Source organism: Hypanus sabinus, chromosome 9, assembly GCF_030144855.1.
Source record: "Hypanus sabinus isolate sHypSab1 chromosome 9, sHypSab1.hap1, whole genome shotgun sequence".
Classification (NCBI taxonomy): Eukaryota; Metazoa; Chordata; class Chondrichthyes; order Myliobatiformes; family Dasyatidae; genus Hypanus; species Hypanus sabinus.
In genome coordinates this window covers 108358749-108373389 of record NC_082714.1, presented here as the reverse complement: position 1 = coordinate 108373389, position 14641 = coordinate 108358749, and the positions used below count along the sequence as shown (strand labels likewise).

General features: G+C 42.1%; 1 protein-coding gene across 1 annotated transcript in view; it reads left to right on the top strand.

The window, feature by feature from the left end:
* The window catches only part of rae1 (ribonucleic acid export 1), a 35371-nt gene that overhangs the window by 8543 nt on the left and 12187 nt on the right, over window positions 1–14641 (top strand). The window contains exons 4-10 of the mRNA XM_059980390.1: window positions 572–664; window positions 3677–3763; window positions 4842–4928; window positions 5933–6004; window positions 8078–8185; window positions 9086–9192; window positions 9277–9355. Of these exons, the coding sequence (XP_059836373.1) occupies window positions 572–664; window positions 3677–3763; window positions 4842–4928; window positions 5933–6004; window positions 8078–8185; window positions 9086–9192; window positions 9277–9355 (633 nt within the window). The remainder of the gene's footprint in view (window positions 1–571; window positions 665–3676; window positions 3764–4841; window positions 4929–5932; window positions 6005–8077; window positions 8186–9085; window positions 9193–9276; window positions 9356–14641) is intronic.

The following is a 14641-nucleotide window of genomic DNA, read 5'->3' as shown; positions in this document are numbered from 1 at the left end:
TCAGCAAACTTAAATATGGCATTGGAGCTCTGCTTAACTACGTGGTCATAATTGTGAAGCGAATAGAGCAGGGGGCTGAGCACAAACACCTTTCACACTTAACCCATTACCTCTAGTTGTAGTGTGACCAACCTCAGTGGAAAAAGCCTGCTTGCATTTACCCTATCCATACCCCTCATTTTGTACGTCTCGATAAGATCTCCCCTCATTCTCCTGTTCTCCAGGGAATAAAGTCCTCACTTATTCAACCTTTCTAACTCAGGCCCTGACAACATCCTTGTAAATTTTTCCCATACTCTTTCAATCTTATTGATAGTTTTCCTGTAGGTAGGTGACCAGAATTGTACACAATACGAATGCGTCAAGGCCCACTCATGAGTTGGGCCTCACCGATGTCTCATACAACTTCAATTCGCTTTCTAGTTCATTAATTCTTCATGAGCTGTTTATCCCATACAGAAATAACCCCTGTGCCAGTTATTTCAAGGATCAATGCTTTCTATTGTACAAGCTTAAGTTGATGGACCATCATAATTGTTGCCATTATTGAACTCTGTTTATATTTTTCAAGGTGCGTTGCTGGGAGATTCAGGATAATGGACAAACTGTTCCAAAGGCGCAGCAGATGCACACAGGTCCTGTGTTGGACGTCTGTTGGAGTGATGTAAGTCGATTTATTAACTTAACTTTTTCACTGCAAATTTCTTTTGCTCTGCATCTTTGAATGGAGGTTCCAATCTGGAAATTTGCTATACTCTCTCTTCTCCCTCCTCACTAACAGGTTCATTATCACTGTTTATAGGACATGGAATTTGTTGTCTTGCAGCAGTAGTACAGTGCAAACACATAAAAGTACTATAAATTACAAAATATTACAATAACAAAAGGAATAGTGAGGTGCTGTTCTGAATGATGCAGGAGTGGTTCAAAAATCTGATGATGGCAGGAATGAAGCTGTTCCTGAATCACTTGTGGGTCTTCAGGCTGCTGTACCCCTCCAATGGTACAAGCAAGAAGAGGCCTGTCCCAGATGGTGAGGACCCTTAGCGATGGATGGTGCTTTCTTGCGGCACTGCCTCTCGAAGAAGACCTTGATGGTGACGAGGCTTGTGATGGAGCTGCCTTGGTGTATAGCCTTCTGCAGCCTCTTGCTCATTAACCTCCGTACCTGGTTGAAATGCAACTAGTCACTGCAGAGCTAATTGTAGGGTTGTGGAGAAAGTAGGTTTTGGGTGAGGAAAACAGTTCTTTCCAGTTACTGAAACAGGATAGGTGACAGAATACATACGTTTGAGGCTAATTAGCACCATAGTTTTAACTTGCATTTGTTATGTGGGCCTTGATGCATTCATACCACACGTGTTATGTCAGTCCTGGATTGTAGATGCACAATTTCATGTTAGCTGTTTTGTGGCCTAGGCTCCTTGTGCTGTTTCTGTTTTTAAAAGTGCTGTCTTTTAATGAGCTGTGTCCCTGCATGACAAGAACTTTCTGCTTCACTCTGCTCTGCCAAGTGAGAGTGGAAACCATCTCATTGGACATAGGACTGGACGCAGGTCAGAGGTCTGGAAGATACAAATCTTATCACCCTCTTTAAACACTCTTTCCCCTAATAGGAAAGTGTTGGTGAAGAAATCTGGGACAAAACAGGGTTTATCAAAGATTTCTTAAGGGAAAAAAAGCACTTGATTAAAAATAATAGTTGAACTCTTTTTGATAAAATAATGGTGAGGTTGGATGGAGGTGGTGGCGTGTCCTTCGAAAGTTCTGATAAGGGATCACTAAACAGGCATTACATTATATTTAAATCTACATGATTACTGCAACAGAACATGAAAATGATATCGAGGTTGAAGTCGAAAAAATCGTCAAACTAAATGTGGGAAGTATACAGTGATGCATTTTGGGGTTTGTTAATGACATGCACCAGTCATATTTTCCAAAGATAATCTGAAACTTGAAAATGTTCAAGACGCAAGTCAGTAGTGTGTAATGTAATGTGATAATTCTGGCTGACTACAGTTACAAATTGAGAAGCACAACACTAAACCCAGGTCACCCCAACGTGCATCCCAACCTCTATTTTAAACATCCACTCTCTTTGTCAGCTACTATCTGGATTACACTGCAGCTCCTCCTGGAGCCAGCATCTCTGCCAAGGGTACTATGTGCAAGGGAAGATTATCAGCACTGTCCTGCTCCATCTTGTCTTGGATTTGCAGTGCTGTTCTGTTAGGGCCACTCATTCACTGAGTGCATAACAACAAGTTATGTACTACCTCCAATTCAAATGGAGAACCTTCCCTCTAATCCCAAGAGTTTGGGAATTGGTGTTTTTTTTAATCGTCGCTTGTATTGCAACACAGTGAAAAATTCATCTTGCTTACCTGTTCGTGCAAATCAGATTATCACGAAGTGCATTGAGGTACAAGTCAAAACAATAATACTGCAGGATAAAGTGTATGGCTGCAGGGAAAATGCAGTGCTGGTGAACACCAAGTTGCAAGTTCCTAACGGGGTAGGTTGTGAGTTTAAGAGTGCAATTTATTGCACCAGGAAACTATTAAGTAGTCTTAAAACAGCGGATTAGAAGCCATCCTTCAGCTTCAGGCTTTTTTGTTACCTTCTTCCCAATTGCAGAGGAGAGAAGAAAGAAAGTCCAGGGTAGGTAGGTAGGTCTTTGATTATGCTGGCTGCTTTACTGAGGCAGCAAAAGGTGTAACAAAGTTCCTAGAGGGGAGGCTGTTTTCTGTGATGGGCTGAGCTGTGTCCACAACTCTCTGCAGTTTCTTACGGTCATACCAGGCCGTCTGCCGTGGAGGCTTTTTGTGCAGCTCTCGGTGTTTGTGGTAGAAGATTGTTTCCAGAAACTTTGGTCAAAATAGATCAAGGTGATGTAGTTATCAAGTACCTGTCCTTGTGTCTAAAATGTACACCCATTGGGAACAGCTTTATGTGAACTATGTTGCAAAGCACTTTCATTGTATTTTCATTGGGGTGTTAGCTTTCATAAGTCGAGGGATAGAGTTTAAGAGGTGCAATGTAATGATGCAGCTCTATAAAACTGTAGTTAGGCCACACTTGGAGTACTATGTCCAGTTCTGGTCGCCTCACTATAGGAGGGATGTGGAAGCATTGGAAAGGGTACAGAGGAGATTTACCAAGATGCTGCCTAGTTTAGAGAGTATGGATTATGATCAGAGATTAAGGGAGCTAGGGCTTTACTCTTTGGAGAGAAGGAGGATGAGAGGAGACATGATAGAGGTGTACAAGATATTAAGAGGAATAGACAGAGTGGACAGCCAGCGCCTCTTCCCCAGGGTACCTCTGCTCAATACAAGAGGACGTGGCTTTAAGGTAAGGGGAGGGAAGTTCAAGGGGGATATTAGAGGAAGGTTTTTCACTCAGAGAGTGGTTGGTGCGTGGAATTCACTACCTGAGTCAGTGGTGGAGGTAGATACACTAGTGAAGTTTAAGAGACTACTAGACAGGTATATGGAGGAATTTAAGGTGGGGGGGGTATATGGGAGGCAGGGTTTGAGGGTGGGCACAACATTGTGGGTCAAAAGGCCTGTAATGTGCTGTACTATTCTATGTTCTGTATGTACTGTGGTGTGTTAAAAGCTACTCACATCCCTGGCATATCTGTTTTAACCCTGACTTGTACTTTCTTAAGGATGGCAGCAAAGTGGTCACAGCATCATGTGATAAAACTGCGAAGATGTGGGACCTCAACAGCAACCAGGCGATACAGATTGCACAAGTAAGTAGGAAATCAGGTGTTCAGCACCTCCACAAACAAACATGTTCAGAACCAGGCCCATAGAAAGTGAATGAACCTCTCAGTTTGGATCGTATTTATTTATTTTCAAAATTTCTCATGCCAAAGTTTAAGGATCTTGACCCAAAACAACCATTTCCCTCCCTGAATGCTGCCTCACTCACTGAGATCCTCCAGCTGCTCTGTGTGTTCCTCTGCTATCTGCAATCCCTTGTGTCTCCAGTATTGGAACTCTATTTAGATGTGAATCAGACTGTCATCTGTATGTATGACTGCAGTGCAATATCATGCTGGGTTGTAGGATATTGTGGGGAAGGAGCTCTGCATGGTAGAGCAGAATAAAGGTCTAATCCCATAAAGAAAAATACTAAGGAAAATCTCTTCATGCCATTTTCATGTACCATTCTGGAAAGCAGGGGATTCATGCTGAGTGACACTGCCAGCAGGCGCATTCAGAGTATCCTGTGCCATAGCATAATGTGCATAAGTGTATCAATATCTTTGCGCAAAAGTCAGTTTAACCTGGAAGTCTTGTTTGTGACACCTGCACTTTCACAGTGTTCAAGTTGTAATCAACAGTATTGATGGAGTGAATTCAGCAGAATGATACCTGGGTTATAGAGTTAAATTAAGCCACATTGGTTTTTTTTCCCCATAGAGTTTAGAGAGGTGAGTTTTAATCCAAACTAAGTGTATAAAATGTTAACACCAGAAAACAAATTGTCTTGGACTTAAAATAGGGAGGTAACCATTCAGGAGTGAAAACACTATTCGCACAAATAGCAGTAAAAATCAACACCTGTGCCTCTTCTCCCCTCAAAAATACTGTGGTTGCTGGATTAAAACATCAATGAATAACTTTGTTCTGTCATTATATCAAGGAATCTAGAGAAAAGGCAGAAATGTGAAATTATGACATAGGCCATGTGTTACCTACATTCCAATTTCATCTTTGAGCATGTTTGCATGAATTGAAAGTGGTTGCATGACATGGGCAAGATCCTATTGTGTGAGGCCGATTGAGCAATGCAGAAAAAGTAATGATGTGTTTGGATCACAGCACGATGCTCCTATTAAAACTGTCCACTGGATCAAAGCACCAAACTACAGTTGCGTGATGACAGGAAGCTGGGACAAGACGTTAAAGGTATGACTGCCTTGAGTTTGCTGATATTCAGTTCCTGCGGCACAGTGTTCACTGGAAAGATCAGACATTTGTGGTTACACTGGAGGAGGTGGTGGCCTTCAACAGCGGCAAGTCCCTGTGACTGTGCTGTATTGTTGGGGGGGGTTCCAACAGAGTGACAATGAAGGAACTATAGTGATCTTTTCTAGTAGGATTCTAGTCCTCTCAAAATGAGTGCAATAGAATATAAAAGCAAGGATGTAATGCTGAGGCTTTATAAGGTACTGGTCAGACAACTTGGAGTATTGTGAACAGTTTTGGGCTCTTTAGCTAAGAAAGGATGTTGGAGAGGTTATAAAGGAGGCTAGCAAAAGTGATCTTGGAAATTTGAGGATTAACACTTGAGGAGCATTTGTTGGCTCTGGGTGTGTATTCACTGGAGTTTAGAAAAATGAGGGTGGGATCCCATTGAAACCTATCAAATATTGAAAGGTGTACTTAGAGTGGAAGTGGAGAGGACCAGAGGGCACAGATTCAGAATAGAAGGGTCCCTTTAAAACAGAGTTGAGGAATTCATTGCCACAGATGGTTTTGGAGCCAAGTTATTAGGTATGTTTAAGTGGAGGTTGATACGTTCTTGATCTTAAGGGTGTCAGAGGTTGCAGGAAGAAGGCATGAGAATGGAGTTGAGAGGGATAATAAATCAGCCATGATGAAATGGTGGAGTGAAATGGTCTTATGCTGCTCTTACATCAATAGCAAGCTTGCTTCTCTTGTTTTTACTTTTAGGACTGTTTCTAGATTATGATGAGTGGGACTTGCAGGACCTTGGTCCTTATCTGAATCGAGGTCAGAAAATTGATTTCCAGGGATTAAATTTGAATAATCATCCATTTAAAAGGTTTTCAATGAAACAAGGCAAAGCCAGGTTTGAAGATCACAATGTTATAAGGTTTATGACACATTCTGGTGGTGAACAGGCTGTTTTAGAGCAGAAATACTGAATTATTTCCCTTGTGTTTCAGTTCTGGGACACACGTTCTCCAAATCCTATGCTGACGTTACAGTTACCTGAGAGATGTTACTGTGCTGATGTGGTAGGTGAATAAACTTCAAACAGTGATGCCCTATTTCTTTAATATTTATTCACAGAATTGGTGATGTGAAGACACCAGCACCTATTTCCCATCTCCAGTTGTCCTTGAGTGGATGTTAGCAAATCATCATCTTGAGCTCTTGCACATGATCTGCTGATTGTGTTATTATCGTCACATGTACCAAGATACAGTAAAAAAAAACTTTGTTTTGCAAAACCATCCATACTAATCATTTTACTACATGGGTACATCAAGGTAGTACACTAGAAAGGCAAGAACAGAACGCAGAAGAAAGTGTTATCATTGCAGATAAACTGCAGTATAGGCAGGCAATAGGTACAATAAGTAAATTGTGAGATCAAGGGTCCATCTTGCACATGAGGCCCATTCAGTGATCTCACAGCAGAGGGGTAGAAACTGTCGTCCTTGATCTTAGCAATGCATACTCTCAGACTTTTGTATCTTCTTCCCAATGGAGGGGGTAAGAAAAGAACGTCTGGGGTGTGAGATCTTTGATTATGTTGGCTGTTTTTCCGAGGCAGCGAGAACTGTAAACGAGGTCAGCGGAGAGGGGGCTGTTTTATGAGGCGTTCTCTGAGATGTCCACAACTCTGCAATTTCTTGTAATCACATGCAGATCATTTGCCATAACAGGTGATGCATCTGTAAAAGATGGTGAGAGTTAACAAGGATTTGCTGAATTCTTTGGCCTCTGAGGAAGTAGAGGTGCAGGTAGGCTTTCGTGGCTATAGCGTATACACGATTGGAACAGGACAAGCTCTTGGTGATGCTTATACCTAGGAACTTGAAACTCAACCATCGCCACCTCAGCAATATTGATAAAAAACCAGGCTCCACCCTGCTTCCTGAAGTCAATGACCAGCTCTTTTATTTTGCTGTCGTTGAGGGAAAGTTTATTGTTGTAACACCATGCCACTAGGTGCTCTGTCTCCTTCCTTCAGATATGGCTGACTGTCGTCTGCAAACTTCCAGCTAGTTATCTGCCAGGTATCTTATTGGAAAGGGCATACTTGAGTCCTCCTTGCTTACCTTGTCCCTTTTGAGTTACTGTAACTTGTTTTGGGGCAGGACCAAGCTCAGTCATGCTAATTAAAAACTTTTATCACAAATGTCTGGTTTCTTTCCTTGGTGAAGATTATGGAGGCATCTGAAAATGAATGGGCAGAGAACACTGTCCTGAGGAGCCCCTGCTGGGGTAATTAACCTTGAGCAACCCTAACCATCTTCGTTATACAAAGTATGATAGTGGGGAAGGAAGGAAATGCAACTTTGATGGTGCTGCTGCGTAATATTTGTTAAAAAATGCTCTTTCTTAGATATTACAGCATTTAGGGTAATAACACAGCAAGGTCATAATGTGTAAGGGAAGAGGGGCACTTGGTCCATTTTTTATCAGTCATGTTGAAGTTGAGAGTTTCATGTTGCGGGGAGTAAACATCATTAATAGCCTGTCCTGGTCCAACCACGTGGCCAAAAAGCTCAGCAACACCTCTACTTTCTCAGGAGATTAAAGAGATTTGAAATGCCACCATCAACCCTCTCAATATTTATTGATGCACTACAAAAAGCATCCTGTCTGGGTGCAAGAAACTGGAGAGAGTTGTGGACACAGCTCAGCATGGAAAGCAGCTAAAATAATGAAAGACTTCATCTATCCTAGACATTCTCTCTTCTGCTTCCTTTCATCAGGTAGAAGATTCAAAAGCCTGAAAGCATGTCCTGCCAGCTTGTACCCCACTGTTGCAAGACTTACTAAATGGTTCTGTAGTATGACAAGATGGACTCTTGACCTCATATTCTACCTCTTTATGACCTGGCACTTTATTGTTTACCTGCTCTGCACTCCCTCTAGAGCTGTTACACTCCATTGTTTTACCTTGTTCTACCTCAACACATTGTGTAATTATCGGATCTGTTTTCAATAATAAACTACTTTCAATTACACTTCCAATTACATGATATTTTGGCAAGATGTCTCGATTTGTTAATCACATTACTCAGCTGGGCATGCATGATCGCTCACTACTTCTTTGTCTGTGTTTTAATTGACAGTTGTACCCCATGGCTGTAGTTGCCACAGCAGAAAGAGGTCTAATAGTTTACCAGCTCGAGAACCAGCCGTCCGAGTTCAAGAGGATAGACTCTCCCCTGAAGCACCAGGTACAGCAGCAGAAAGAGAACATTGCCCATGGAAGGAATCCTGGGCTTGTGGTCAGTAATTTAGGCATGCCCAGGTGCCCACTCACCTTGTGCACTTGCTGTGTGGAATTGTTAGGTGTTACCTTCCCTTTACAAGTTTGATTTATGACTTTTTTGACAATTTACAACTTTTATCCATTATATTGCATCTGACTCAGAATGCCATGTCTGAGGTTTTTCAACACAGGAGAAGTGTTAGATCACTCAAGGTACCTTCATTTCAGATGAGTTACAGAGACCGCCCTCCCAGTACAGTGGGGACAATTCCACAATGCTGTTGAAGAAGATGCAGCGGTGCTGGCTGCTGCCTGGCCAAGTACCTGCTTCTTTTTACACTGCTCCTTTCAAAGACAATTGCCTTGCTGCATTTCCAGTGTCAAATTAGTCACTACATTTCAAAAAAGTACCTCGTAGGCCTTAATGTGTTGTGACACAACCTGTGCACGTGAAATATACTAATTAAATTCAAGTTTTCCCTCCTATCTCTTTTTCTAGACCCAAAATCTGGAATTGGGTCTATAATATCAGTCTTTTTTATAAGACAATCTTTAAGTTTGTGCAAATTCAATTGAAGTTTTACTAGCTATTTTATGTAAGTATCCAAGTGTACTCGGATTACAATTTTTTTTCGCATTTACTAAATAGTTGGGTATAAGTACTTGGCGGTACTCTGTGAGTCAAATATTTTGTCAATTCTCACTGTCTTATACATCCAACAGAGAGTTCATATTTGGTTGTGGTTGGGTCTTTCCCTAAGTCAGCTTGTAAAAGGATATTAATGGTGGAAGGTTATGTACAGGATCCCGAAGTGCACCTTCCCTCCTATACACTAAACTGCATCAACACACCAATCTTTTTCAGCATCGGTGTGTCGCCATCTTCAAGGACAAACAGAACAAGCCAACAGGATTTGCACTTGGAAGCATTGAAGGACGAGTAGCCATTCATTATATAAATCCTCCCAACCCGTAAGTGACCCTGCTCTTTCACCATTTCTTCTTCTCCCGGTTGAGCTACCTGTTTAATAACTCTTGCTTCTTCATAAAAATTAGTGCAAAAGACAACTTCACTTTCAAATGCCATCGTTCTAATGGAACAACCAACACATCTGGGCCTCAAGATATCTATGCTGTGAGTAAAGTACTGTTTGTTCATCTTGCCTTGTGAATTTGCTGGATGAAGTCATCAACTTGGTCTGACATAAACACGGACACTTGACCATCTGACCGTGGTTATCAGTGCTTTCACTGTACATCCAGTTACTTAACTCAGTTTATTTACAACCAATTGAGGCAAAATCATAATTAAACAGTGGGGGGCTTTAATATGGAGGTATTCCAGCTTGTTTTTTAGATACACTTAAGAGGGAGAAGTGAAGTGAGATTAAAAGCAGAGTTCCATGAATTACCCGAAGAAAGAGTAAATGTGAAAAACGGTGTGCTTTAATGTGCGTCTTAGCTGATTATAAGAAAAGTCAGAGAAGTAAGGAAGGAAATAAGAGAAGCACAATGAGCCTGAGAAACTATCAGCAGCAAACATTCTGCAGGCATGCGATCAGGAAGGGGGGTGAAACCGATCCAGAACTCTGCTCATGGAGACACAGGGTATGTGGCTGAGATACTAGATGAATGCTTTACATAGGTCTTCAGCAAGCAGTCTCACCAAAGGACGATGTGGTTGAGATTATAGATGAGCTAAAATTTGATAGAAGGGTAATACTAGAAAGGTGTACCAGATACTATACTGATCTCAGTGGAATGCACCTTGGATTGCTAAGGAAATTGTAGGAGCTTACTTTTATGACTGAGGAGGTAGCCCATTTGGCCCATCAGGCCTCTGCTAGCTCCCAATAGTTCATTCTCATTCCCACTGCTCCTTATTCGCTGCAATCCTACAATTGGGACTCTCATGTCAATTCTCTTTATTCTTTCTGCCATTTAATGTAAATTACTGTAATTTTTATAGTAGCTAATTAACATAATCCTGGTTATATTCTTTCCAGTATTTATAGGTGCCTGAGGACAAGAAAACTGCCAGTGTTGTACTTTTGTTCATAAAATGTTGTGGGCATAAACCTTGTAGCGACAGGCTGCTCAGTTTGACTTTGGAGAAAGGTTCTGGAAACAATAATCAGGGACAGAATTAGCATTGGCAAAGTGTAGATTGACAAGTATATTGATTTGTTAAAGGCAAATAGTATTTAAACTTGAGTTGTAACAGGATTATAAATGAAGAAAATGTGCTGTGAGGTAGTGTATACAGTTACAAGAAAAAGTTTGAACCCTTTTGCAATTACCTTCTTTTTCAAGTCCTTCAGCATTGCACATTGTGCTCTTGGTGTGATCTTTGCAGGATGCCTACTCCTAGGGAGAGTAGCAACAGTAATGACTTTCCTCCATTTGTATTCAGGTTCTCTTGCTGTGGACTGATCAATGCTCAGGTCTTTTCCAGCTTCGTGCATCTCTACAATTCTTCTATGATCCCCTGAAAGTCATTTTGAGGCATGGTGCACATAAATGGATCTTTCTTGATTAGAGCAGGCTCTGTCAGAAACCTGACTTTGAGTGTTATTTTTATATAGGGCAATACAGTCGGCCCTCCTTATCCGTGGATTCCATATGTGCGGATTCAACCAACCGCGGATTGGGAAAACCCGCAAGTTCTTTCTCCAGCACTCGTTGCTTGAGCATGTACAGACTATTTTTTCTTGTCATTATTCCCTAAACAATACAGTATAACAACTATTTACATAGCATTTACATTGTATTAGGTATTATAAGTAATCTAGAGATGACGTAAAAGTACAGGCAGTCCCCGGGTTATGAATGAGTTCAGTTCCTGAGTCCGTCTTTAAGTCAGATTTGAGGTCGGAACAGGTACATCCGGTATTATTTAGCGTCAGTTAGTCAAATGTTTTTCTTAGTATATAGTACATATTTTACCTTTCTATGCATATAAAACACTTAAGAAACATACGTATTTCAATAATTAAACCACTGCTTTGCTTAGTAATAATTATAGCTTTCATTGGGGCAGGGCCTTTCACACGCTCCATTAAAATTGTTCCGATCGTTGACAGACTGTAGCCTAACGCTTTTCCAATGACCGAAGGTGTTTCACCTCTTTCCGATCGCTTTATTACTTCCACCTTATTTTCAATCGTGATCGTGATTATTTTCGTGAACAGAAACACTGCGGATTCAGAGCTCCGCTGGATACAGGTTAAATAAAGTCTGGGGTTCCGCTGGGTCCTAAAGACCACTGTACTGATACATGTTAAGTAAGGGACTTGAGCATCCGCGAATTTTGGTATCCACGGGGGGGGGGGGGGGGGTTCAGGAACCAATCCCCGCGGATAAGGAGGGCCGACTATACTCGTGTACAATCCACACCTCCAATTATTGATTGGAACACCCAACACCAAAGAGCTCTTGTAGAAGGCATTACCCCAGAGGTTCACCATACTTTTTGAACCTAGACTGTGATTGTTTAAGTGGTGTACTCAGCATTGACGAGAAGTACAATTGTTTGCGGGTTATTAGTTTAGGCAGATTGTGTATGCATTTTATTATTGTGACTTAGATGAAGATCAGACCACATCTTATGAGCAATTAATGCAGAAAACCATATAATTGCAAAGAGTTCTCAAACATTTTCTTGCAATTGTACCATCCCACTATCCAGCACATGATTCTCTGAAACGGGATCCCACCACCAGGCACATCCTTCCTTCCCCTCACCCCACTTTCCGCCTTCCACAGGGATAAACCCCTGGTCCATGCATCCTCCCTCACTGATCTCCCTCCTGGTACTTATTCTGCTTACAAGGATAAGTGCCACACTTGTCCCTACACCTCCTCCCTCACTACCAAGTAGGGCCCCAAACAGTCCTTCCAGCTGAGGCGAAACTTCACCTGCAAATCTGTTGGAAATCATCACTGCTCCTGGTGTGGCCTCCTGTATATCAGTGAGACCTGATGAAGATTGGGAGACCGCTTCACCAGTCTATCCACCAGAAGAGATGGGCACTCCTAGCGCCCACCCATTTCACTTCTACTTGCCATTCCCTTCCTGACATATCAGTCCATGACCACCTCTACTGCCTAAATGAGACCACACTCAGGTTGGAGGAGCAACACCTTGTATTCTGTCTGGGTAGCCTCCAATCTGATGGCATGAATATCGATTTCTCAGACTTCTGGTGATTGCACCACCTTCGCCATTCCCACTTCCCTCACTCACTTTATCTCCTTACCTGCCCATCACTTCCCTCTGGTGTTCCTCCCCCTTCCCTTTCTTCCATGGTCTTCTGTCCTCTCCTATCTGATTCCCCCTTCTCCAGCCCTTCATCCATTTCACCAATCAGCTCAGCTCTTTTCTTCCAGTTTCACTAATCACCTAACTTTCCTCCCCTCCCCCCACCTTCCTTGTTGACTTCCAGTCCCGAGGAAGGGTCTCGACCCAAAATGTCGACTGTTTACTCTTTTCCATAGATGCTGCCTGGCCTGCTGAGTTGATCCAGCATTTTGTGTTTGTTGCTTTGGATCTCCAGCATCTGCAGATTTTCTCATGTCAGGAATCTTTCCTGGATACCTAACAAATTCCATCCCATCTAAACATTTTGTACTTCAGGAGGTCTCATTCAGTATTTGAGAGAAGTTGAAGCCAGCCATAGCAACAACCCTTTTACTTTAGCACCTTTCCAGAATCTACCTTCTGATCTGTTTCTCAATGCCTCTGTTGCTATCTGGTGGGGTGGTGGGGGGTCGTCTGGTATCAAATACTCTCAATAGAGTGATGGCTTCCTTCCCCTTTCTGACCTCCAACCACACTGACTCAGTGGGCAGTCCTCCACAATATCCTCCCTTTCTGCTGTGATTCTGTCCCTGTCTAGCAATACCTCTCCCCCATTTCTTTTTCCTTCTGCTTTCTCTCATTTAAATCCCAGAATATCCATCATCCATCCCTGCCCTTGTGGCAGTCAGGTCTTTGTAAGTAGTTCCACATACTGACCCATGTTCTAAATTTATCATCCTTGTTCCTGATGCTTCATACGTTAACATAGACACATTTCAACCCATCCACTGCAATTATGCCCGATTCTTCCTCACAATCTCACTACACACTGTTTCAATCTTTACACCAAATGCTCCATCCTCAGACCTATCACTCCTCTGCCAGACTAATTTAAACCCTCCCCAACAGCCAAGTGAATCTGCCTGTAAGGATATCGGTCCCTTCAAGTTTAGATGTAACCTATCCTATTTTTTACAGGTGATAACTTCCCCAGAAGAGATCCCATTGATCCACAAATCTGAAACCCTTCTCCTTGTGCCAATTCCTCAGTCACCCTTTTAACTGCCATGTCATCCTATTCTTACCCTGACTAGCACAGTCGGCCCTCCTTATCCGCAAATTCCGCATGTGTGAATTGCAAAAACCCGGAAGTGCTCTTCCAGCACTTGTTGTTCGAACATGTACAGACTTTTTTTCTTGTCATTATTCCCTAAACAATGCTGCATAACAACTACTTTACATAGCATTTACATTGTATTAGGTATTATAAGTAGTCTAGAGATGATTTAAAGTATACGGGAGGATGTGCGTGGGTTATTGTGGATCGGGATCGAAAAAAATCAGAAGTTCTCTTACTAAGTAAGTCGGAACAGGTACATCCTGTATTATTTAGCGTCAGTTAGTCAAAGATTTGTCAGTATATAGATTATATTTTACCTTTCTATGCATATAAAACACTTAAGAACGTGTGTTTCAGTGCCGGGCTCGGGAACGGATGTTCCGGAGTTCGTTCTGGTGACAGATTCCTCCCTAGCGCGCTCTCCCCTGTGCTGGGTTTATGTGGAGAATCAAAAACCCAAAACCCAATAATTAAACCACTGCGTTGCTTAGTAATAATTGTAGCTTTCATCGGGGCAGAGCCTTTCTCACTATATCCTTTAAAATTGTTCCGATCGTTGACCGACTGTAGCCTAACACTTTTCCAGTGACTGATGGCATTTCACCTCTTTCCGATCGCTTTATTATTTCCACTTTATTTTCAATTGTGATCGTGATTATTTTCGCGAACAGAAACACTGCAGATTCAGATCACTGCCACTCGGTTCTGATGTCTACCACACTGAGACAGGTTAAAAAAGGTCTGGGGTTCCGCTGGGTCCTAAGATCCACCGCATTGAGACAGGTTGAATAAGAGACTTGAGCATCTGCGAATTTTGGTATCCGTGAGGGGTCCCGGAACCAATTCCTCGCGGATAAGGAGGGCCGACTGTACATATATGTCACCATATATTGTCCTGAGATTCATTTGTATAATTCTATAATTCCAGTGACAAATGTTTATTTCCCTCAGACATTTCATTACATACAGTTTAAACGCAAGTTGTTACTGGTTTATCTTCA